General features: G+C 60.2%; 1 protein-coding gene across 1 annotated transcript; it reads right to left on the reverse strand.

Moving 5' to 3' along the window:
* Positions 1-5,725: 5,725 nt before the first annotated feature.
* PSMF1 (proteasome inhibitor subunit 1) lies at positions 5,726-13,041 on the reverse strand. The gene is made up of 7 exons (XM_064167602.1): positions 12,816-13,041; positions 11,266-11,418; positions 10,836-10,918; positions 10,031-10,216; positions 9,261-9,314; positions 7,135-7,293; positions 5,726-7,011 (listed from the first exon to the last, which is right to left on the reverse strand). The coding sequence occupies exons 1-7, from the start codon at positions 12,942-12,944 to the stop codon at positions 6,960-6,962; spliced, it is 816 nt and encodes a 271-aa protein (XP_064023672.1). The 5' UTR covers positions 12,945-13,041; the 3' UTR covers positions 5,726-6,959.
* Between the last annotated feature and the right edge of the window lie 11,919 nt (positions 13,042-24,960).

Here is a 24,960-nt window from a genome sequence, read left to right on the forward strand (position 1 = left end):
ACCAAGGATCCCACACAGTGCCAAGGATCCCCACACAATGCCAAGGATGCCCACACCACACTGAGAATGTCTACACCATGCCAAGGATCCCACACCATGCCAGGGATCCTGCCTAGCATTGAGGATCCCACACCGTGCCAAGGATCCCACACAGTGCCAAGGATGCCTACACCATGCTGAGGATGCCCATGCCATGCCAGGGATGCCTATGCCATGCCAAGGATCCCGCAGAGCACTGAGGATCCCACACCATGCATAGGATCCCACACGGTGCCAAGGATCCCCACATCACACTGAGGATCCTGCTCCATGCCAAGGATCCTGCACTTTGCCAAGGATCCCTGCACCACGCTGAGGATCCTGTCCTGTGCCAAGGATCCTGCACTGTGCCAAGGATCCCTGCACCACGCTGAGGATCCTGCTCCATGCCAAGGATCCTGCACTTTGCCAAGGATCCCTGCACCACGCTGAGGATCCTGTCCTGTGCCAAGGATCCTGCACTGTGCCAAGGATCCCTGCACCACGCTGAGGATCCTGCTCCATGCCAAGGATCCTGCACTTTGCCAAGGATCCCTGCACCACGCTGAGGATCCTGTCCTGTGCCAAGGATCCTGCACTGTGCCAAGGAGCCCTGCACTACGCTGAGGATCCTGTTCCATGCCAAGGATCCTGCACTGTGCCAAGGAGCCCCGCACCATGCTGAGGGCACCACACTGCGCTGAAGGTCCCAAACCATGCCAGGGATCCCAATCCACGCTGAAGATCCCACCCTGTGCCAAGCATCCCTCCCCCGCCAGCACTCCCAGAATGCCCTCCTTAAAATTCACGGTGCTCTGTCCAGAGGAGAAAGGACACTTCCCAACTCTTGGAATGCCACAGCTCTTCCTGCTGCTGTGCCACCAGGCAGCTCTGCCCGCCGGGCACCCGTGGCCAGCCTTTGTGCTGATCACAGGGGCCACTGTCTGTGGTGTGAAGGTAAAACCCATGCCTGGGGGAATTAAACATGAAGCATCATTAAAGCACAAGGTGGTGTGGAAAGAGGACTCGGTGTGAGCAGGACGTGGGGGCAGGGAAAGCATCATCCCGGCAGGGCCACACAGGAGAGGCTTGGCAGGAGCTGCCACCAGCCTCCAAACCAGCCCAGAAATGACTCACTTCAAACGGTTCAAGGTGGACACAAATCTCTCCAGACAAGCCCACGGGAGAGGGAAGTGGTTTACAGAGGTGGTGCCCGGCTCAGGGCTTCTCCCCTGGGGTGCTGGGGATGGCATCCTCTGCCCGGTGGTTGCATTCCCCCTGTCACTGCCAGCGATGTGCTCTGGTGGCCAGGAGGGGCAGTGCCAGTCTGGGGTGCATTAGAAGGGCTGTGGTGAGTAGGTCCAGAGAGGTTCTCCTGCCCCTCTGCTCTGCCCTGGGGAGGCTGCATCTGGAGTCCTGTGTCCAGTTCTGGGCCCCCAGTTCAAGAGGGACACAGAACTGCTGGAGAGAGTCCAGCCCAGAGCCACAGAGCTGCTGAGGGCAATGGAAGAGCTCTGTGAGGAGAGCCTGAGGGAGCTGGGGCTGGGAGCTGGGAGAGGAGGAGCTGAGAGGTGACCTCAGCAGTGGTCATCAATGTGTGCAGGTGAGTGCCAGGAGGCTGCAGCCAGGCTCTGCTGGGTGGTGCCCAGTGCCAGGCCAGGGGGCAGTGGTAGAAGCTGAGGCAGAGGAAGTTCCATGGGAACATGAGGAGGATTTTTTCCCTGTGAGGGTGGCAGAGCCTGGCACAGGCTGCCCAGGGGGGCTGTGGAGTCTCCCTCTCTGGAGATACCCAACCCCTGCCTGGGTGTGTTCTGTGTGACCTGCTCTAGGAGCTGCTGCTCTGGCAGGGGGGTTGGAGTGGGTGAGCTTTGGAGGTCCCTTCCAGCCCCTGCCACTCTGTGGCTGTCACCCAGCCACACTCTGCATTTATTGCACAAGGGGAGCAACCTTGAATGGCTTTCTGCCCACAGCCCTGGCACCCTGGCACCTCCTCCTGGGTTAAGCCATGCTTGGGGTGAAAGGAAGGCTGTATTCTGCTGTCCCCCCAAAGGGGCAGCCTCTGCCAGCATCCCTGGGGCAAACAAGGAGAATCTGTGGGGTCAAACAGAAGGGCTAAGAAGGGCAGAGGGAGCAAACACCATGGTGGAGGAGCTGATCTTGGGAGTGGGAGGAAGGGGAAGAAACAGAGGAAGGGGAGGAAGGCTCTCAAGCAGGGCCTGCCAGGGAAGCCCTGGGTGTTTTCAGAAGGCAGAAGCTAACTCTCAATGCTGTCCCTGTGAGCCTGGATTAGAAACTGAAGCCATTAGAGAGGAGAAATCCTCCTCATCAGTCTTTGTCAGCCTAAACAAGATGGAAAGGGACCCTCTGGGCTGCAAGGCTGAGCCTGGCTGGAGCTTCCATCTGCTGAGCACCTGAGAAATGCTCCTGTGGTTTGGAGCATGAGGCTGCTCAAGACACTCAAGGGGAAGAGGCTGTCACTGCTTTGTCAGCACCTTGCTGGGTCTTGAGGACCTGCAGGAGAAATCCTCTCAGCTGAGAGCTGTGCATCTAAGGTGAACAAAATGCACTGAGGAAGGAATCCTGGAATGGTTTAGGTTGGAAGTGACCTTTGGAGGTCATCCAGTCCAGCCCCCCTGCACTCAGCAGGAGCAGGTTGCTCACAGCCAACCTGAGCTGCAGTGGTGCCAAGGATGGGGCAGCTCCCACCCCTCTGGGCAATCCATTCCAGGAAGGCCATTTGAGAAGCTCCCCCATAAGTGCACCAGGACTGGGTGTCTTTAGAGGTGTCTCCAGGGTGGGAGCAAAGAGGGAAGGGCCTAGAGCACCTTTCCCAGTCCTATCTAACAGGAGCTGCTTTGTTTTCCTCTCTGTTTTCCTTCACTGGTTCCTCCCTCACACCCCAGACAGAATCCCAGGGCTGGAGCATCATCTGTGGGGTAATTAACAGCACCAGGGGCAGGTGCTGCTGGGCTGGGCGGGCTGGCAGATGGCCTGAAGGACTCTCCAGGGATTCCAAGCCATTCCCAGTAATCCAGAGTCTTTCTTCCCGAGTGAGATGGAAGCAGCTCGCCAGAGGAGGGAGGGTTGTGCCTGTGCCAAGAGCACACACACAGACAGCCCTGCCCCTGCCTCCCCCGAAATCCACCCCACAGAGTGCTGCTGCTGCTGCTCTGCTGCCTTGTATGTTAATGATTCCTGCCAGAGACTCAGGGCGTGGGATGGGCTGGAGGAGACCTTCAAGATCATGGAGCCCAACCATGACCCCAGCAGTGCCAGGGCACTGCCAACCCATGGCCCTCAGCACCACAGCTCCATGGCTTTTGAACCCCTCCAGGGATGAGGACTGCACCACTGCCCTGGGCAGCCTGGGCCAGGCCTGGACACCCCTTCTGGGGGAAGAAATTGTTCCTCATGGCCAACCTGAACCTGCCCTGGGGCAGCTGCAGGCAATTTTCTCTCATCCTGTCTCTTGTTGCATCTTAGGGCAATGAAGCTGGTGAGAGGTCTGGAGCACAGCCCTGTGAGGAGAGGCTGAGGGAGCTGGGGGTGTGCAGCCTGCAGCAGAGGAGGCTCAGGGCAGAGCTCATTGCTGCCTGCAGCTGCCTGCAGGGAGGCTGTAGCCAGGTGGGGTTGGGCTCTGCTGCCAGACAGCCAGCAACAGAACAAGGGGACACAGCCTCAAGCTGTGCCAGGGCAGGTTCAGGCTGGATGTTGTTAGGAAGTTGCTGGCAGAGAGAGTGATTGGCATTGGAATGGGCTGCCCAGGGAGGTGGTGGAGTGGCTGTGGCTGGAGGTGCTGAAGCCAAGCCTGGCTGGGGCACTTAGTGCCATGGTCTGGTTGACTGGGCAGGGCTGGGTGCTAGGTTGTGCTGGCTGAGCTTGGAGCTCTCTTCCAACCTGCCTGATTCTATGATTCTACTCTGATTGTTCCTCAGGAGCAGAGCCCAACTCCCACCTGGCTCCAGCCTCCTTTCAGGGAGTTGTAGAGAGCAATGAGCTCTCCCCTCAGCCTCCTTCAACCCCAGGTACCTCAGCAGGTTATCTGCCACTTATGGCACTAAGAGCTGGCATGGGGACAGGGACACATAGCTGGAAACTCAGCTCTTGCATAGCAGAAGCCCCCAGCCACGCTCAGGGAGTGGGGACTGTGCTCCCCACCAGCCCTGTGGATGGAGTAGAACATGTGCTTGGGGTCACTGGTTCCCAGGAGGCAGCTTTGCTATGCTCCAGACATACCCACGGTGGCCTTTGGGTGTGACCTGGAATGGTCTCAGCGATACCTAAAGGGTGGGGGGCAAAGGATGTGGGCAGAGTGGTGCCCAGTGACAGGACAAGAGGCAGTGGGCACAAACTGGAAGCCAGGAGGTTCCATCTGAACAACTTGTTTGGTGTGAGGGTGCAGAGCCCTGGAGGAGGCTGCTCAGAGAGGCTGTGGAGTCTCCCTCTCTGGAGAGCTTCCAAGCCCAGCTGGGCATTGTGCTGCTGGGCAAGCTGCTGGGGGTGCCCTGCTGGAGCAAGGGGGTTGGACTGGAGGATCTCCAGAGGTCACTTCCAACCCCTCCTGTTTCCAGTCCTCACCACCCTCTACCCTAAAGAGAAGGATCCTCACCTCCTTTTACTCATCCTCTCCGGAGGGCAGAGGGCACAGCCCTGCGAGCCTCCAGGCTCAGGCGCGGACCTGCAGCGGGCACGGCTCAGCGCTGGGCACTTTGCCCTGGTTGAAAGCCATCTCCTGCTGCAGCTGCTCCCCCAGCTGCACAGCACCGGGGACCCGCTGCAGACAAAAGGTTGTTTATCAGGACCCGCCGCAGCCTCTCCCGGCACGGCCTCGCTTTAATTAGCCCCATCAAAGCCTGCTGCTCCCTCCTGAAAGGCTCAGGAGATGATTAATTCAGGCGCAGAAACAGCCACCTCCGGCAGAGAGCCTCCTCTCCAGAAGCTGTTTCCTCTCCCCAAGTACCCCACGAGTGTCTCTCAACTCCACACGGCCAGAACTGAGAGTCCTTTCTGCTGTGGATGGGCCCAGGCTGCCCAAGGGGACCGGGGGGACAAGCAAGGGCTGGGATGTCACCAAGCCGTGGTTCTCCTTCCCCATCCCACTCCTGCTGCAGGCTCAGTCACTGCCTGCTCCAGCCACGGGCATCACCCCACTGCCCTTCCACGGCTCTGCAGCTGGGATCACTCACTCAAACCCCCAGGGATAGGGGAGCCAAGAGCCCCGGGAATCAGGTCTCAGCTCAAACTCAGCTCCTGCAAAGCACAGCCCCGGGGGAGCTGCAGGAGATGCTGCCCCCCAGATTTCCACACCTGGTCCTTCCCGCTCCCATCTGCCCCGGGCTGCACCCACCTGAGCTCAGTTTTATTGGCTGAGTGCGCAGGGAAAAGGTTTCAAAAGGAAAAAGCCTGTGGGGAAAAGATTGATCGGGGGAGGGGGGAGGTGGATCCTGCCTCCTTTCGGGCTGTGCCAGCCTGGCTGCGTGCGGCGCTGCAGCACCATCCCGCACCTCGGAGAGGCAATCACAGCCCGGAGCAGAGCCAGGGCCAAGGAGGGGCTGTGCTCCGCCTGATTCCCTTCATCCAGCCCCATCCTCTTGGAAAAGTGCCGCCGCTCAGGGGAAGGCACAAAACAAGCCCCCAGGCTGAATCTTCTGCCTCCAGGAGGGCAGGGAAGCAGGAAGAGCACCCCCAGCAAGCACCAACACCACACTGCTCTCAGGTTTTTATTTCAGTCTCCTGAAAATCCTTCCCCCAAAAAATAAATCAAACCATGAGAAGAAAAAAACCACAACCCAGGAAGCTCTGACAGGGCAGAAGAGCTGCAGGCCCAGAACAAGTGTCCTGGGAAGGAGGTTTCAGCCCCACTGATCTCACCCACTCTCCACCTAGAGGTGTCTCATAGGATTCAGCCAGGCAGAGCCACCTCTGCAACCTGACTGCTGGGAGGAAAATGCTCCAAGAGCAAAGCAAATCCCCCAGGAGGGCTCCAGCTCGGTGCCAGGCTCAGCTGTGCTATGCCAGGAGAGCAAATGCTGGGGGCTGGCAGGTCAGGCAGGTACCCAGCACCCTCCCTCCTATCCCAACCCTCACTCACTGCCTGCTTCCAGGGCTTTGTGTGCCCCCCCAGGAATGGAAAACACAGCTGCAGGGGGGCAGAGGGGGCAAGGTGGGGCAGGAATTCAAACTCTGCCCCTTCTCAAAGCTTTGCTGGTGGTGCCAGTGGGCACAGCCACGAGGACAGCTGATCTCAGATGATGCCAAGGGTCTGCTGAGACCCTGTGGGATGGACCTCTCAGCCCTTCCTGCCGATCAGCCCTGCACTGGGGTGAAGAGCAGAAGCCATCCCTGCACGGGGACCCTGCTCTGCCTGTGGCCTCTGGTGCTTACTGCAGCTCCCCAGCACAGGAGCAGCAAGAGGCCAGCTCCATCCTCAGCTTCAACCACAAACCCCCCCAGGGCTGGGGGATCACAAGCCCCAAGAGCCAGACCTTGGCTCAAAACCAGCTCCTCTGAACACGGTGGAGGGGACAAGCAGGAGCCCTGGGGAGAAGGAGGGGATGCTGCAGCTGCCCCCAGGGCAGGATTTCTGCAGCTTTACCACCACAACCAACCAAGCCAGCAGCCAAAGCAGTGCCACCCCAAAGAAGCAAGAGGAGGAAAGCCCACAGCACCCAGGCCAGGCTGTACCCCACACGAGGGCAGGAGCACTTCAGCGGAGTGCTAACAGCTGGGGACCCTCAGAGAAGCACGGAAAGAAAGAGACCTCCTGCCTCCTCCTCCTCCTCCTCCACACAGGGAAGCCTTTATAGCTGGTCTGGCACAGAGAGCTGGCCCCAAGTGGGGAGAAAAGAAAATGCTGCCGAGGAGATCCAAGTCCACCGAGCTGGGACTGAGGAGGGGGAAGGGCTTCTGCTTCCCAGGAGCCATCAGCCCCGCGGTGGCTCTCACATGAACATGTCATCGTAGCCCGGAGGGGGAAGGTGGTCAGGATCTGGCCTGCAAACAAATTCAGAGTGGAGTCAAACCAGAGGGGAGAGCTCAGTCCTGCAGCAGCAGGGCTGAGCCAGGAGCTGCAGGAGCAGCCTGGAGAGCAGGTAGGCTGCACAGACAAGGACCTACCCAGATCTACCAGCTCCCAGCGGGCCAAAGGGGTCAAATCTGGCACCTGGTGGAACAGCTCCCCGGGGCAGCCGGCCTGGGATGCCCGAGGATGGGTCAATGCCAGGCCGTGGGAAGCCAGAGTGGAGAGGATCCACAATCATTCCCCCACTCCTGCCTCTGGGGAGAGGAAAGGGGAGAGAAGGAGGTGAGGTTGGCACTGGTGAGAGAGAAGCAAACACATCCCTGCATGCCAAAGCCACGCCTAGGGCACCATGCTGCCAGCACACTGAAGCCCAGCAGAAGACAGGCACAGGGAAGGAACATTCCTCTCCTGCCCACTCTCCTCAGAGCAAACACCAACACTGACAGCCAGAGCAGCAGAGAGGCAGCTTCCTGCTCCCCCCTGGGCCCTGCAAGGAGCTGCTTAGGGCATCGGGAAGGGCTGATCCCAGCTGGTTCTGACCATGCCCTGTGGGAAGTGCTGGACCTGCTGGCTCATGGTCCCCTCCCTGATTCCTGTTCTGCCTGCCCTGTGCAGTGAGGCAAGAACTGCTGGACTCGAGCTGCTGCCACCCTCCCCACGCCGCTGCCTGGCAATCATCTGCTGCCCAGAGCAGCTCCTGCCCCATGCTGTGAGGGCCATTACTCATGGCTGGCTTTGTGCAAACTCAGCTGGAGCCTCTGGACAGCGCTGCCATCACACAGAGTCATTAACAAGGGCGTTAATGAGTTCCATTAGGCCAGGCTGGCTGCCCAGAGTGCCCCGGGGACTGCTAGGCCCCACAAGCATATGCCTGGGAGTCTGGGTCTGCAGCCCCAGCGCTGGCAGGTGCCAGCACACAAATCTGCTCCCAGTCACAACCTTCTTTTGGTCCCAGAGAAGCTTCTAGGGAAGGGCTGGAGGCAGCAAGAGAAACAGGTTTTGTCCTCTCCTCACGTTGTCTGGTCCCCTGCCAGCCTCCAGCCCTCTCCTTCCAGCTGGGCAGGACATTTTTAGCCGGGCCTCTTCTAGCCAGACCCATGGAGAACCAAGCCTTGAAAGAAGGGGGGGGAAATGTGATCCCTGCAGGAGAGTGGTTCCCAAAAGGACTCCCCTGGGCCACAGGATGTTCTGCAATCACTCCAAGAGCTGTTTTTCCTGTTTGCCTGTGTGCTTTTAACCGGGCTGGAGGATGCCAGGTTCTCCCTGCCCCACCAAAACAAAGCCAGAGAGCTGTGTCTGTGAACATCAGGCCCTCAGACAGCCCCGTGTCTGCCTCAGCCAGCCAGAAGCCTCACAACCGCCACTTGAGGGGCTGTGGACTGGGCTTTGAGCCTTCCTTTCTGCAGACTGCCTGGGCTGGAGGCACAGCAGCTGGGAACAGTTTAAATTAGAGGCTTAGAGTCGCTTAACGACGCATTCAGCTTTGATTTAGCAGAGGAATTACCGCACCTTAAATGAATGCAAGCTGATTAGCAAGGAGGCACAGATTGCAGCCCATCAGCTGCACAAGAGAGGGCCTCTTAGCACCACATCAGAACCGTGGGGAGGTTCTGCCACTGTGGGTCGGGCCCCTGCAATTTGCTTTGAGCAACCATTCCATCCCCGTCTGCATTTATCGTTGAATCACGGAATGGTTTGGGTGGGAAAGGACATTTCAGGCTCATCCAGTCCAGCTCCCCTGCACTCAGCAGAGATATCCCCAACCACAGCAGGTTGCTCACAGCCACAGCCAAGCTGAGCTGCAGTGGTGCCAGGGCTGGGGCAGCTCCCACCTCTCTGGGCAGCCTGGGCCAGGCTCTCCTCACCCTCAGGGGCAAATATTTCTCTCTCCTCTCCACTCTCATTCTCCCTCTTCTAGCTCAAACCATTCCCCCTTGTCCTGTCACAACAGGCCCTGCTCTAAAGTCTCTCCAGCTTTCTCATGGGCCCCTTTGAGCACTGCAAGGCCACCAGAAGGTCTCCCTGGAGCCTTCTCCTCTCCAGCCTCAACCTCCTCAACTCCCTCAGCCTGGCCTCACAGCAGAGATGCTTTGCTGGGTGCCTGAGCCAGGCAGGCTCCAGCTGTCCCACAGCTGTGCCCAGCCACCCCCACAGCCTGGGGGCAAGAGCATTGGGGTGCATCCTGGGCACACAAAGCTCAACCTCTCCCAGCTATACTCACCCAAATGGGTCCAGGTCTTCCCCACCAACAGCAAAGGGGCTCAAGGGGGAAGGCCTGAAACAGAGAACAGAGAGAGAGAGGTTCAGTGAAGACATGGAGTGAGCAGGAGCAGGCAGGGCAGGGCAGCTCCAGCACATCCCAGTCAGAGACACAACAATCCTGCTTCTAGGTGGTGAGTACAGCGTGGTGCTGAGCCTGCAGCCAGCTGTTACCTCTCCTCACCACTATCATGTGCCAGTAAGATGCTTTCAGAGCTGTGCCCAGCTCCAGCCTGTCTGCCCAGGCCTCCCCCAGGAGCAGCAGACAGCAGTGTGGAGCTTGTCTGCCACCTCTGAAGGATATCTGGGCACAAAGGGGGCATGTAGGGTGGTGAAGAGCGTCCCTCTCCCCAGCTTTGCCAGCAGAGGGTTTCACAGAATCACAGCGTGGTTTGGGTTGGGAGAGACCCCTAAGACCATGGAGCCCAACCCTTACCCCAGCACTGCCAGGGCACCACCAAACCACAGCCCTCAGCACCACAGCTTTCAAACTCCTCCAGGGATGGGAACTCCACCACTGCGCTGGGCAGCCTGGGCCAGGCCTGGACAACACTTCTGGGGGAAGAAATTGTTCCTCATGGCCAACCTAAACTTCCCCTGGGGCCACTTGAGACTGCTTCCTCTTCCCCTGTTGCTTGTGTAAGATGGGGACCAGAGGTGCAGCCTGGAGAGCTGCCAGGTCCATGTGCCAGCTAGCAGAGGAGCAGCAGCTGGCAGCAGCTGGTTACTCACCAGGTGGGTGCCCTCGGGCCCGCTGGCTGCCGCGGAGGGAGCCGCAGGGGGTCGGAATCCTGGAGCAAGTCAGGATCCTTCCTCTCAGCCTCTGGCTCCTTTTTGGCCTTCTCTGAGGGGGCCCCAAGAGGAGCAATGATGCCCGAAGCGATCCTTGTCCTCAGCTCCTCGGTGTTCCTGTACACCCTGCAGTGAGCAGAGGCAAGGCATGGGCTGGAGAGGCCACAGCACCAGGGTGGGAAGTGCTGGGCATGACCAAACCACCCCTGGCACAAACTGTGTCTCCAGATGGCAGCACAGAAGAGACAGGAAAGGGTGACAGCATGCAGTGGCACCAATGCCCTCACCCCACGGGGTGCCACCCAGCCCAGGGAGCTCCCTTGTGCTGTGCCCACAACCCAACCTGTTTGCAATGGAGGAAACCACAGGAGGTGGCACTGCCCTGTAGCAAGGCCACCAGGTGCCTGGGAGCTGGCTGAAGCTGTGGCACCCCTGGGCAGTGCCCACCCAGCAGACAGGCATGCAGGGCTCTGGAAATAAACTTGCTGTGCCCTTCCTGGATGAGGAACTTCTCCTTCAGGCTCCAACCCAGAATCCCACACCCCTTAAATCTCTCTTGCCTGCCAGCAGTGCAGAGGGAGATGGGCAGGGAGCTGTGGCTGCATTTCAGGGCTGGCCTGGTCCCCCTCCTTGTAGTGCCAGGAAAGTTCTCCAGGCTCCTCCTAACCTGGGGCCTCTGCCCCCCTTCCTAGGCCGGTGGGACACTGCCTCCTGCAGAGAACAGCCATGAGGCCACTGAGATTACTTGTGGAAATCATCCAGGTGCTCTGGGTGGATGTAGTCAGCCACTGTCAAGGTCACATCTGCCACCTTCTGAGAGCTGCGGTCCTGGCAAAAGACAGGGGAAGCACAGAGTGAGCAGCCCAGCAGAGCTGGGGATGAGGGAAGGAGCAGCTGGGGGAGGGTTGGGACACAAGGAATGGGCTCAGCTGCCTCCTGCCACGTCCCCCAGGAGCAAACTCCAGTGTAAAACCAGACCCTTCCTACTCCCTTTCCAGCTTGGGTTCCACAACCCCCCGGGAGGTGTTCAGGGCCAGGCTGGATGAGTCCTTGAGTGACCTGTTCTAGAGGGAGGTGTCCCTGCCTATGGCAGGGGGTTGGAACTGGCTGAGCTTTGAGCTCCCTTCCAACCTAACCCATTCTATGACCCCAGCAGGCCCAGCCTGGCTGCTCACCATGACGTTGAGGATCATGCTGTCTTCCACTGTGATGGCCTTCAGCAGCAGCTCACGGGCATCATCCAGGGACTTGTAGCGCAGTGTATACACCTCCTTGTTGGCTTCCCAGCCAGCAGGCAGCAGCTCTGACTTCCTTTCATCAGGACCTGGCTGCAACAGGACAGACCCTGCTGCTGAGATCCTGCACACTGCAGGGCTGGGGGAACCTGTCTTGGCTGTACAGATTGATCCAGGAGAGAATCTATGTCTATGGGAGGGGACCTCTGTCTCCAGCAAGGGATTTCTCAGTGCCTTCCAGGTTTCCACTGCAGGAGCAGAGCTTTATTTCCTATGGGCTGGCCCTGCCTGCTTGGCAGCCTCTCACAGGGGTCCTGTGCTGGAACAGAAAAAGTGCAACCAGCCTTTGCTGAGCAGGAGAAGGGAACAAAGGCCCAGAGTGCAGGATGATGCTCGTCCCTGTCTGGCACCTCTTGGGTTCCCCAGCACAGCACAGAGCTGTGAGGAAGATGAGGAGAGACTGAGGCAGTTGGGGCTGTTCAGTTTGGAGAGGAGAGAAGGCTCCCAGGTGACCTTATTGTGGCCTTGCAGTATCTTAAGAGTGCTACAGGAAAGCTGGGGAGGGACTTTTTAGGCTGTCAGGTAGGGATAGGACTGGGGGGAATAGAACAAAGCTGGAAGTGAGGAGATTCAGACTGGATGTTAGGAAGAAGTTCTTCAGCATGAGGGTGGTGAGAGTCTGGAACAGGTTGCCCAGGGAGGTGGTGGAAGACACCTGGAGGTGTTTAAGGCCAGGCTGGATGAAGCTCTGGACAGCCTGATCTAGTGTGAGGTGTCCCTGGGCATGGCAGGGGGCTTGGAACTGCCTGCTCCTTGTGCTCCCTTCCAACCCTGCCTGATTCCATGATTCTGAGGTGTAGTCCAGTTTGTCCCACACTGTTCCCTCTTCTGCTACCGGGGGTTTCTCTGCCAAGGCAGTGACCTGCACTCTAAACACTGCTGCTCCCCATCACCCTTCCAGCACTCCTCAGCACCACACCAGACTCCCAGCCCTTTAGACCCCTGCCTTAGTATGGGGTCCAGCATCAGACTGACCTCCTCCCTGCTATTGCACCAGGCCCCTCCAGCCCCTGGGACTCCCACGGCACCTTATTTCCTCCCCAACACCGTACTGCACACCCCTCACTCCGGTACGGCGTTCCCCCCTTCCCGGTATCACAGCAACCCCAGCAGCACCAAGGCCTCCCACCGCAGCCACCACACCGACACCCGCCTGGCTCCGGGCCGCCCGCAGCCCTCGGCACCACAAACTCCTCTTTACGGCAAGCCCCAAGCAGCACTGAGGCTCCCCAGACCCCGCACTGACCCAGGCGTCCCCGATATCCCCGGCGCCACCCGGCCTCTCCCCCGGCTCCGCGGCCCCGGGCAGCGGACGCCCGGCTGGGTGGAGCGGCGGCGGCAAGCAGCGCTAGGAAAGGCCGGGGATCGACCGCGGCCTCCGCGGCCTCCGCGGCGGGGGAGCCCCGGGGAAGCGCAGCCCGGGCCCGTACCTGGTCGCCAGCGCCGAGGCAGCGGTAGCCATGCCGGACCAGCTCCCAGTGCACGGCGCAGAGCAGCGCGTCCTGCGGGCGGGACACGGCCGGCAGCGCCCAGGCGTACAGCGGCTCCAGCCCCGCCATGGCCGCGCCGCACCCAGCAGGCGCCGCCGGGCCCGAGCGGAGGGGGAGCGGCCCCGGGCAGCGCCACAAGCACCGCAGCGGAGCCGCGGCGGGGAGCGGAGCTGGGCAGCGGGCAGCCCGGGCCGGGAGCGGGGCGGAGCTCACTAGAGGGCTCCCGTCCGCTGCGCTCGGCCTGCGGAGGGCAGCCCTGCCCCCGCTAGGGCCCTGCCCCTGCCCCTGTCCCTGCCCCTGCCCCTGTCCCTGCCCCTGCCCCTGCCCCTGTCCCTGTCCCTGCCCCTGCCCCTGTCCCTGCCCCTGCCCCTGCCCCCGCTAGGGCCCTGCCCCTGTCCCTGTCCCTGCCCCTGCCCCTGTCCCTGTCCCTGCCCCCGCTAGGGCCCTGTCCCTGTCCCTGTCCCCATCCCTGCCCCTGCCCCTGTCCCTGCCCCTGTCCCTGCCCCCGCTAGGGCCCTGTCCCTGCCCCTGTCCCTGCTCCTGTCCCTATCCCTGTCCCTGCTCCTGTCCCTGCACCTGTCCCTGTCCCTGCTCCTGCCCCCGCTAGGTCCCTGCCCCTATCCCTGCCCCTGTCCCTGCCCCTGTCCCTATCCCTGTCCCTATCCCTGCCCCTGTCCCTGCCCCTATCCCTGTCCCTGCCCCTATCCCTGTCCCTATCCCTGTCCCTGCCCCTATCCCTGCCCCTATCCCTGTCCCTATCCCTGTCCCTGTCCCTGTCCCTGCCCCTATCCCTGTCCCTATCCCTGTCCCTATCCCTATCCCTGTCCCTATCCCTGTCCCTGCCCCTGTCCCTATCCCTATCCCTGTCCCTATCCCTGTCCCTGCCCCTATCCCTGCCCCTATCCCTGCCCCTGCCCCGGCTCTTCCTCGGCAGTTAGAAAGCAGACAGAGCCTCCGGCAGGGTCATGCAACCGCAGAGGCACAGAATGGGTCTGGTTGGAAGAGACCTTCCGGACCACAGCGTCCAAGCCTTACCCTCACAGCGTCCAAGCCTTACCCTCACAGCGTCCAAGCCTTACCCTCACAGCGTCCAAGCCTTACCCTCACAGGGTCCAACCCTTACCCTCACAGCGTCCAAGCCTTACCCTCACAGGGTCCAACCCTTACCCTCACAGCGTCCAAGCCTTACCCTCACAGGGTCCAAGCCTTACCCTGGCACCGCTGCCGCTCAGCTTGGCTGTGGCTGTGAGCAGCCTGCTGTGTTCGGGGGTGTCCCTGGGGACTGCAGGGGTTGGAGGGCATGAGCCTGGAAGGTCCTTTCCCTCCCAAGCCAGTCTGTGGTTCTATGGACCTGTGATGCCTGTGGCCCCTTCCAGCCTGGCGCTTGCTGATCCTGTGCTTCTCTGACCATCAGCTGCTTTCCAGCCCCAGCTCCCTGGGGACGCTCATCTTGACTTCATTATGCGCCAATTAATTAACTCACACTGCTCTCTCTTGCCATTCCCCACCCCCCCAAAGAAGTCACCGAGGCTGAACCATCGACCACAGCCCGACAAACCTGCCCTGCCCTGCCCGGCAGCCCCCCGTGGGCACCGATCCTCACCGCTGCCCCCAGCCTGGCTGCGGAGCTGAGCTGTGCCAGGCTCAGCGACAAAGCCACCGCTGATTTTCCGCAGGCTTGGGGTGTCATCGTGGGAGCTGCAGCGAGGGAGGCATGGCATGGGGACGGGCTGGCATGGGGAGAGCAGGAAATGCCAGCGCCGCGGCTGCGGGCGGCAGGCAGCGCTTCTGGTGGCTCCGCGTTTCACTTTCCTGGCACAGCCTGTCCGTGGGTGGGCACTGGTGGCTTTGTTTGGATGCCTCCTCCTTGAGACAAGAGTTTGCAATCCTGGGGTTTCCCTCCCGAGATCCGATCCCGAGGCTTGTGTCCCGGTGGCACTAAGGGGGCTGGCACCTGGCGCTGGAGCGCGGTGGGTGTGTGGGATCGGGGCCAGCCGGCGCCAGCGGTGCCTCTGCGGGGTGCAAGGCAGCAGCAATGGCACAGCAGCTCCTCGGGGTCCTTAATGAGCTTTCATCTTTCCATCCAGCTTGCTGCCCTCCCTGCTCACCCACTGCCTGCCATCCACCCTCACCCCTCATCGCATGAGGCTGGTGAGAGCCTGGCAGGGGTTGCCCAGGGAGGTGGTGGAAGCCTCATGGCTGGAGGTGTTTCAGGCCAGGCTGGCTGAGGCTGTGTGCAGCCTGCTCTAGGGTAGGGTGTCCCTGGGCATGGCAGGGGGGGTTGGAACTGGCTGCTCCTTGTGGTCCCTTCCAACCCTGATGCTATGATTCTCAGCTCCCATCCAGCCATCCCCTCGTCCTCCCTCGGCTCCACCGCCCTTGCTCGCCTTCCCCATCTCATGCTGCAGACCACACATGAGGAGCATCTTCTGGTGCCGAGCCCCTCCTGACCCGAGCAGTCCCCTCCCTGGCCACAGCATGGGTATGAAGCAAGATTGCCTCCATTCCTCCCCTTGGCACAGGACCCTCCCGGGTACCTGAGCCCATGTCCCCAGGGCTGGTTGCCATGACACCAAAGCTGCTTTTCCAGTGCCTCACTGCTCCAGCCCAGCTCCCCTTTGGCTTCTTCCTCTGCTTGCTGTCTGTGGCTCGTTGATGATGAAATCCACTGGCCACATGAAAGCAGCTCCCCTAACGGGGTGAGGGGCCCAGGAGCTGCGTGGGAGGTAGGAGGTGGCACAGCCCTGGCTGGGGTGCATTAAGGAGGTGATGAGGACTGCTCGGGAGTGCTGCAAGGCAACTGCATCATGCTGGCTCCTGGGCATGTTGCTGCCATCTTCAGAGCTGCCTCATCCTCTTTGTGAGGCTACCAGGGCAAAGCTGAGAGCGTGAGCAACAATGGAGAGGGGCAAATGAAGCCCCCAGACACCTTGCACGTGTTGGTGAGGATTGGTGCCCAGCTCTTGTGGCAGTCCTCTCACCCGTGGAAGCACAGAGGCCTTCCACCTCCTCTTATGGCTAAGAATGGGATCCGTGGGGACAGGCATCTCATGGAGAGCTGCTCCCCACGGGAGTGGGGCTGGGGGGGTGGATTTGCCCCTCACTAGAAGGACATAATGGGGCTGGAGAGCAGGGCCAGAGAAGAGCAATGAAGCTGGTGAAGGGTTTGGAGAACAGGGCTGGGGAGGAGCAGCTTTGGGAGCTGGGGGTGCTCAGCCTGGAGAAGAAGAGGCTGAGGGGAGACCTTCTGGCTCTCTGCAGCTCCCTGAGAGGAGGCTGGAGCCAGGTGGGGGTTGGGCTCTTTCTCTTATCAAGTGATAGGACAAGAGGAAATGGTCTCAAGTTGGACCAGGGCAGGATTAGGTTGGAGATTAGGAAATGTTTCTTTGCTGCAAGCATGGTCAAGGATTGGCACAGGCTGCCCAAAGCAGTGGTGCAGTCCCCATCCTTGGAGGTGTTCAAGAACTGTGTGACCATGGCACCTGGGGACATGGTCTGCTGGTTGGACTGGATGACCTTAGAGGCCTTTTCCAACCTCAGGCCAGTCTCTGACCCTCTGCTGTCCCGAGGGAGGCTGTGGTGATGCTGGGGGTAGGTAGAGGGCTGCATCAGCTGGGGGCTGCTCCGTCATACTAACCACAGCCTGCCCTGACCTTCATAGTTTCCCTCTGCCTCACCATTCCTGGTGGGTGCACCCACTGCAGTGTGGTAAGGAACAGGAAAGGACACAGATTTCCCAACCCCCCTGCTGGCAGCCCACAAGCCCTCTATGCTGGCAACAGCATCTGGCACAGCCAGGGCAGCTGGCTTACCCCCATGCCAGGCTGCACCGCATGTGCCAGGTAAGGCCCAAGATCTGGCAGGAGGAGGCAGAGAGAGGGGTCCTGGATAATCCCTGGCTGATGTTCAGACGTGCATCATCCCTCCTGAGGGGTCAGGGGTTTGCTGCTCCTCTCTCCTGGGTGGGGAAACCCATGGGCATCACCTTGCCTGGGCACCGGAGGGTGGCACCGTGCTGTTCCCTTAGCACTGCCGTGTTTCCCTCCAGGCTGCCCACTCTACCCTGGGCAGGCAACGGTTTGCCAGCTAGAGGGAAGGCAGAGATCCCTGCTGCAACAACAGTGCTGGGCAGCCCCTTCCAGCTCAGGAGGGGCTTACTGGCACGTAAGCAGCCACCTGAAAGTCACCAAAACCACCACGCCAAGGGGACGTGGGGTGGGACAGGGCACTGGGGACTGCTGGAACTGGCTTCACCCTCTGCTTTCACAACTGCTCCGGGAGGGGAGGTAGTCACTCCCTGAAAACTTGGCTTCCTCTTCGTTGCCCCCGAGCTGAATCCCAGGGAAAGACGACACCGAGGCAGGAGAAAGGGGCCGGAATTGGAACCACATGCGGGTGGGCTGGCTGCGGGAGCGGGCACCGCCGCGCTCCTCCGGGCCAGCCCTCGAGTCAATTAGCACTTTGAGAGCTCCAAACACGCTGCAGAGCTGCTCTCCGAGCAGGAGGCATCCCTGCTCTCCAAGGGAGGATGCCAGGAGGGATTGCAAATGATGAGGAAGCCCAGACCCACCCCGCTCCGCTTCCCAGAAGCAGCTCCGCGGTGCAGGGCTGGCTGCGGGGAGCGCAGCGCACAGGCACGGCCGTGACTCAGCGCCTGCCGCAGCTCGGCTCAGTGCTTCAGAGGTCAACGCGCTCGCATCCTCGGGAGTTTTAGGCTCCTGCGCTCTCCCTTTGCCTGCCTTAGCTCGGGGGATGCCCAACGTGCACCCAACCAGAGTGGCAGGGGTTGGAGGGGACCTCTGGATCGTGTCCAGGGAGAAGGGCCAGGAGGATGAGCAGAGGGCTGGAGCTGCTCTGCTGTGAGGAGAGGCTGAGAGAGTTGAGGCTGTGCAGTCTGGAGAGGAGAAGGCTCCCAGGTGACCTTATTGTGATCTTGCAGGATCTTAAAGGGGCTACAAGAAAGCTGGGGAGGGACTTTTTTGAGTGTCAGGTAGGGATAGGACTGGGGAGGGATGGAACCAAGCTGGAAATGGGGAGATTCAGACTGGATGTTAGGAAGAAATTGTTCAGCATGAGGGTGGTGAGAGCCTGGAAGAAGTTGCCCGGGGAGGTGGTGGAAGCCTCATGCCTGGAGGTGTTTAAGGCCAGGCTGGATGAGGCTGTGGCCAGCCTGATCTAGTGTGAGGTGTCCCTGCCCATGGCAGGGGGTTGGAACTGCCTGATCCTTGTGGTCCATTCCAGCCCTGACTGATTCTATGATCTATGACCCCAAAGCAGGGTCAGCCAGGGCAAGCCACACTGAAATCACAGAAGAGTGTTAGGGGCTGGAAGGGACCTCAAAAGCTCATCTGGTCCAACCCCCCCTGCAGAACAGGATCTCCTGTACTAAATCACACTGAAATGCATCCAGGCAGGTCTTGAATATCTCCAGAGAGAGAGGGAGACTCCACACCCACCCTGAGCAGCCTGCTCCAGTGTTCTGTCACTCTCACAGGGAAGAAAAAACCCTCCTCATGGTAAACACATCTGGATGGGTCTTGAAAGTCTGCAGAGGAGACTCCACAATCTCTCTGGGCAGCCTGCTTCAGGGCTCCAGCACTCTCACAGTAAAGAAGTTTCTCCTCCTGTTGAAGTGGAACCTCCTGGGTTCCAGTTTGTATCCATTGCTCATTGTCCTATCACTGGGAACCACTGAAAAGAGGCTTGGGAATGATTTAATAGGGCAGATGTCATCCAGAGCCACCCACACCTTCCTGAGGAGCAGTGGTGATGGAGAAACGGAGGCACAGAGGGCTTCAACTGGAGGGCAACAGCCTCAGTCACTTGACCTACTGCTCCCAGCTGGGGGCTGTACCCCACCAGCTCCATCCCTGCAGCCTGGGTGGACACTGCCATCCCCCTCCTTGCTCTTGAGGGACCTCGGATGTGAATCCAAACGGTCCAGGACAGCCTTGGAGGAACAAAACAAAGCCATCAATCACCCTTGCTTCACTCCCTCCCCGGTCTGCAGGCTGAGCTGGGTTGCATTATGCAGAGCCAGAGGGACTCCACATCAAAGCAGGGCCCAGCTGGCTGCTGGGCCCCCCCCAGCACCCAGACGGGCAGCACCCTGCCCACGAGCTGCCTGTCTGAGCTGCCCACGCCAGCCCTGCCTCTGCCTGCTGCCCGGGGCCAGGCAGCGAAGCTGGGATGCAAAACTGCTCCTTGCTCCAGGCAGGAGATGCTGCAGGCCACATCGACTGCAGAGAGCATCAAAGTGGGGGTGAGTGGATGATGCCCCCGGGCTGGCACCCCTCGGCAGCATCTGGAGGCTGGGACACCATGGCAACGTCTTGGGGCTGGCTGCCTATGGTATCACCCGGGGGCTGGCAGCCCCATGGCAGCATCCCAGAACTGGGACCCCACAGCATCATCCTGGGGCTGGCAACCCATGGCAGCATCCCAGGACTGGGACCCCACAGCATCATCCTGGGGCTGGCAACCCATGGCAGCATCCCAGGACTGGGACCCCACAGCATCATCCTGGGGCTGGCAACCCATGGCAGCATCCCAGAACTGGGACCCCACAGCATCATCTTGGGGCTGGCAACCCAAGGCTGGGACCCCACAACAGCATCTCAGAGCTGGGACCCCACAGCAGCATCCCAGTGTTGGGATCCCACAGCTGCATCCCCGGGGCTGCAAACACCTTCCCTCCCCTGGAAGGAGGAGGAGGAAGAGAAGGAGACATCGCTCGCAGAGGAAGAGCCGGTTCGATCCCAAGCTTGTCCCGGAGCTGTTAGGAGGCTGCAGGCAGCCCGGGGAGCCGCGGGGCTGGCGCAGCCTGCTCCCTCCGTGCCTCTATCCTCACAAGACTCTTCTCCCTTGCAGTTCCTTCCACGACACATGGTGGTCGCTTCCCCTCCGGGCTGCTGGCAGACAGGACCTTGGGTTTGGATGTGGGCTGCAGCTCCCCGGCGTTTCTCCCCGTCCCAGGCACGCACGGAGGCTGTGAGGCAATGTGCGGGGGGAGTATCAGCCTGCCGGCCCCGCGCCGCTGCGGGAGAGCTTCCCTGCCTTCCGAGGAGCTGCTGGCCACAGCCCCCAGGGACACTGACTACGGCCTGCTGCTGCGGGGGCTGGGCAGGGTGAGGAGGGAGCTGGGGTCTGTCATGGTGGGAGTGAGGAGGGTAACGAGGGAGCTGGAGTTTGGTCATGGTGGGAGTGAGGATGGTGAGGAGGGAGGTGGGGTCTGCACATGGTGGGAGTGGGGAGGGTGATAGAGCTGGGGTTTGGTCATGGTGGGAGTGAGGATGGTGAGGAGGGAGCTGGGGTTAGGTCATGGTGGGTGAGTGAGGATGGTGAGGAGGGAGCTGGGGTTAGGTCATGGTGGGTGAGTGAGGATGGTGAGGAGGGAGCTGGGGTTAGGTCATGGTGGGTGAGTGAGGATGGTCATTTGGAATGAAGGTCTAGGCAAGGGAGAGCATTCAGGGCTCACCTCGAGCAGTGCCCATGGGTGGGTGCAGCAGTGCAGGAGCAATTTGGATGCAACCCCAGCCCAGTATCTCCTATTGTCCCACAAACAGGGGGCTGGGGTGGCTCTGTCCTGTGACACAGCATGGGACAGAGAAGAGAGACGCAGGGAGGCAGCCTGAGCCCCAGCCTCCACCACACACAACCCCCTCCTGCACCCCAAAATGGGTCTGTGCCCCACTTGGTGCTCACCATGAACTGGTGCTGCAGTGCCATGGATGCAGCCAGGACAGACCCATCCTGGGGTCAGACCCAAATGAATCAGAGAATCAGAGAATCGAGCAGGCTGGAAGAGAGCTCCAAGCTCAGCCTGCCCAACCTAGCACCCAGCCCTGCCCAACCAACCAGACCATGGCACTAAGTGCCCCAGCCAGGCTTGGCTTCAACACCTCCAGCCACGGCCACTCCACCACCTCCCTGGGCAGCCCATTCCAATGCCAATCACTCTCTCTGACAACAACTTCCTCCTCACATCCAGCCTGAACCTGCCCTGGCACAGCTTGAGGCTGTGTCCCCTTGTTCTGTTGCTGGCTGCCTGGCAGCAGAGCCCAACCCCACCTGGCTACAGCCTCCCTGCAGGCAGCTGCAGGCAGCAATGAGCTCCCAAAGTGCCATGGCCACAGGTTTGTTGAACACCTCCTGGGTTATGGATTCCACCACCTCCCTGGGCAGCCTCTGCCAGTGCCTGACCAATCTAGCAGGATGCCATTGGCTTTCCTGCCCACCTGGGCACAAGACCTCAGAGTTCTTTTCCAACCAAACCCAATTCCCACCCAGGCACACAGTAAGCAGCAACCTGCAGTGACACTGCCAACCCAGAGACCCCCAAACTCTGTTGGGTGGGAGATGGAGGCAGAAGGATGGGATTTGGGATGGGTTTTGCCATCTGGGGTGAGAAGAGGGTGGTCTTGCAGCCTGTGCCTCTGGAATTTACCCTCCCTGAGGACACAAGGGCTGTGGGTGCAGCACTGTGGTAGGCACATGCCCATGGGAGGTAATCAGGGGCATTTTTTTTCCAGCTGGCTAATTAAGACACAGAATAAAAAAGGTCTCTTGAATGTGAGGCTGTTTAAAAGGGAAAATTCTCTTCCAGGTGCCAGGTTTATTAAAAGAAGAGAGGAGGGAAAAACACCCAAGGGGGAGAGGCAGGGCCACAAGCTGGGCAATAGGAATGGTTTAGGTTGGAAGGGAGCTCAAAGCTCAGCCAGTTCCAACCTCCCTGCCATGGGCAGGGACACCTCCCACTAGAACAGGTCACTCAAGGCCTTATCCAACCTTGTCCTGAACACCTCCAGGGAGGTTGTGGAGCACAGAAGCACAGAATGTGATCTTTGATCACATTCTGTGCTTCTGTGCTCCACAACCTCCCTGGGCAACCTGTGCCAGTGTCTCACCACCCTCATCTCCAGTCTCAGTCTCCCCTCCTCAAGCTGTGTTTTCCCACACACATCCTTCCAAGCTTTCCCTATCAACTGGTAGGAAACTGCCCCAAACTGAGCAGGATCCAGGTAGATAAAGCAAGATAAATCCTGAGCATCCCTGCTGAAGCTGCTGGGACACAGACAGGCCACACTCAACTGTGGGCCATGGTTTGAGGTGATGCTTGGGACAGCAAACCCCCCCACACACACATACACATTCTGCCAGCTCCTGCAAGCCACCCCTGGGGGAGCAGGGATGGACAGGTTGGGAGGGTGACAGAGAATCATGGAATCATAGAATCAGGCAGGCTGGAAGAGAGCTCCAAGCTCAGCCAGCACAGCCTAGCACCCAGCCCTGCCCAACCAACCAGACCATGGCACTAAGTGCCCCAGCCAGGCTTGGCTGCAACACCTCCAGCCACGGCCACTCCACCACCTCCCTGGGCAGCCCATTCCAATGCCAATCACTCTCTCTGCCAGGAACTTCCTCCTCACATCCAGCCTAGACCTGCCCTGCCACAGCTCCAGGCTGTGTCCCCTTCTTCTGTTGCTGGCTGCCTGGCAGCAGAGCCCAACCCCACCTGGCTACAGCCTCCCTGCAGGCAGCTGCAGGCAGCAATGAGCTCTGCCCTGAGCCTCCTCTGCTGCAGGCTGCACCCCCCCAGCTCCCTCAGCCTCTCCTCACAGGGCTGTGCTCCAGGCCCCTCCCCAGCCTTGCTGCCCTTCTCCAAACACCTCCCAGCACCTCAACAGCTCTCTGCAATTCAGGAGCCCAGAACTGGACACAGCACTGCAGGGGTGGCCTGAGCAGTGCTGAGCACAGGGGCAGCAGAAGCTCCCTTGTCCTGCTGCCCACACTGCTCCTGAGCCAGCCCAGGATGCCATTGGCTCTGCTGCCCACCTGGGCACTGCTGCCTCCTCTTCAGCTCCTCTCTCCCAGCACCCCCAGGTGCCTCTCTGCCTGGCTGCTCTCAGCCACTATGGCCCCAGCCTGTGGCACTGCTTGGGGTGGTTGTGCCACCCAGCTCTGCCAGCCCTGGTGCTTCCACATGCAAAGCATTAAGGAGCTGCTTAGAGGTCCCTTTATTGTTCTTTATTTCCTACAAATTAAATTTGCTGAGGGATGTGTGTGGATTGTGAAATGATTTTTGGGAGCTGTTCCTCTGGGTTCTTTTTTAATTTCCTTTGTATTAACTTTTGTTTTTTGGGGGGAGGTTGATTTTCTTGGGTATTTTTAGTGGTTTGGGGTTGGTTTTGGATTTTTTTTTCTAAGTGTTTAAGGGTAGGAAAGATTTTAAATCCTAACAAAAGAGGAGGATAAAATCCAATCATAATAAAAGAGGAGGATAAAATCCCAGGGAGTTGAGGAGCAGAGCCCAAGAAGGTGACCAGCTGTGAGCTGGCACCACAAGCAGCTGCTGCCACCTCTGTTATGGCAGGCACTGGGGGACAATCTGTCCCAGATGACCTCATTCTGCTCCTGCAGGAGCCAGGAGCTGGGTTTGGGAGAGCTGAATCCAGCTGCCCCAAGGCTGGTGCCGGAGCAGGACCTGCCAGCTGCCCAGAACTGGGCTGCTCTCACCACCAGCCTCCACCAGCTCAGCCTCTCCCTTCCCTGTGCTGCATCCCAGTGCCTTGGTTGAGGCCCCAACCCTGGAGACTTTCCAGGTCAAACCTGGCGTGGCCCTGAGCAACCTGATGCGGTTGGAGCTGTCCCTGCTGCCCGCAGAGGAGTGGGACTCAGAACGGCTCCGAGTTCAGCTCTTGCCCTTGGAGGGTCCCTTCCAACCCAGCTGTGATCAGGGACCCCTCACGCCAGCCCGTGGGGCTCTGCCAATCCCCCACCTTCATTTCCAGCCCCTCAGAGCAGTTGTTTGGTGCCCAGGGCTCGGTGACCTGCCCCTCTCCCTGCCCTGTCACCCATTTCAGACGGGATGGTCACCCCCATGGGTGCCCTGACCTGCAACTCCCACCCAGGGCTCCGCATCTGGGCTGCGTTCGGGACCCCTTTGGCAGCCTTTCGCGCGGCGTGGCAGGGGCTGGCCGTGCCAGGAGCTGCCCCACGCCCCCTCCGTGCCCCGCGCTGGGCGTTTCCAGCTCGTTAAAATCACAGACACATTTCTCACGGCTTTATGTCGGCCACTGTCATCGGCATTGTCTTGGGGCTGCTGCAGATTGGGAACCGGCCGTGCCCTGACGCTGCTGCCCGGCTCCGCCCGCCGGCTGCCCTGCTGCCCACCGCACCCCACGCCAGGGATGGGCACGGGGGTGGCACCAGCCTCCTGCCATTGCTCCCCTGCAGGGCTTATGGCACCCGGCTCCGTGGCACTGCCCAGCGCAGGACGCCCCCAGCACGTCACCCCCTGCCTCTCTCCGCAGCCTGCCTGCGGGGTGCATGGCTTGGCTGCGGGCAGGACAAGGGTGCTCAGCTGTGGTGCTGGCAGGGAGGGTGCCAGCGCTGTGCCAGGGTCAGACCCACCGTAGGAACGTCGCTGCCAGCCAGTTTCAGTGTCACTGCAGGACCCAGCAGGCTTCCCACGGGGTTGGTGGCACCAGGAATGGGGGAAACCCAAAACTGGAGCAGCGTCCTGGAGCTCAAAGGGCTGGGGACAAGGACACCTCTTCACTGGTCCCTGGCAGTGCCAGGATGCCCATCCCTGAGCAAGGGATCTTGATCTTAATGCAGTGGTGCTGTCCCCGTGCTGGGAACAGCAGTGACTGCTTTGTGCCTCTCCAGCACAGCTGGGCACAGGGCAGGGAGCAGTTGGGCTCCTCCCAGCTCCGTGGGCACGAAGGGGTGGCTGGTGTGGAAACAATTCTGCGACAGGATTGCTCTGCTGCCAAGAAGGAAAGGCAGAATTCAGGGAACGTGTCACTTCGGTGGGAATGTGTCACTGCAGAGCGAGAAGGTGCCAAGGCTGGGCACGGCAAAGCCAGCCAGGGGAGCAGGAGGCTGCTGGAGAACCAGCAGCACCCTCCAGCTGGGGACAATGACAGAGGGCGTTGGGATAAGCTGGGAACAGCACAGCCTTCCAGAGAGGCAGGGAAACAGGGATGTGGGGAAGCAGAGCTGCAGGGATGTGGGGGACACAAAGGAAGCAGGGATACAGTGAGGAGGGGTGTGAGGAGGGAGGAACACAGGGATGCAGGGA

The sequence above is a fragment of the Pogoniulus pusillus genome, chromosome 29 (assembly GCF_015220805.1).
Source record: "Pogoniulus pusillus isolate bPogPus1 chromosome 29, bPogPus1.pri, whole genome shotgun sequence".
NCBI classification, from domain to species: Eukaryota; Metazoa; Chordata; class Aves; order Piciformes; family Lybiidae; genus Pogoniulus; species Pogoniulus pusillus.

Excerpts from the sequence above, each read along its gene's own strand:
- PSMF1 (XM_064167602.1), bottom strand. The coding sequence starts at position 12,944 with ATGGCGGGGCTGGAGCCGCTGTACGCCTGGGCGCTGCCGGCCGTGTCC. Across the intron at positions 11,419-12,815 it reads GCCTCGGCGCTGGCGACCAG|CCAGGTCCTGATGAAAGGAA; the intron begins GTACGGGCCCGG and ends GTCCTGTTGCAG. Across the intron at positions 7,012-7,134 it reads CTGGGAGCTGGTAGATCTGG|GCCAGATCCTGACCACCTTC; the intron begins GTAGGTCCTTGT and ends ATTTGTTTGCAG.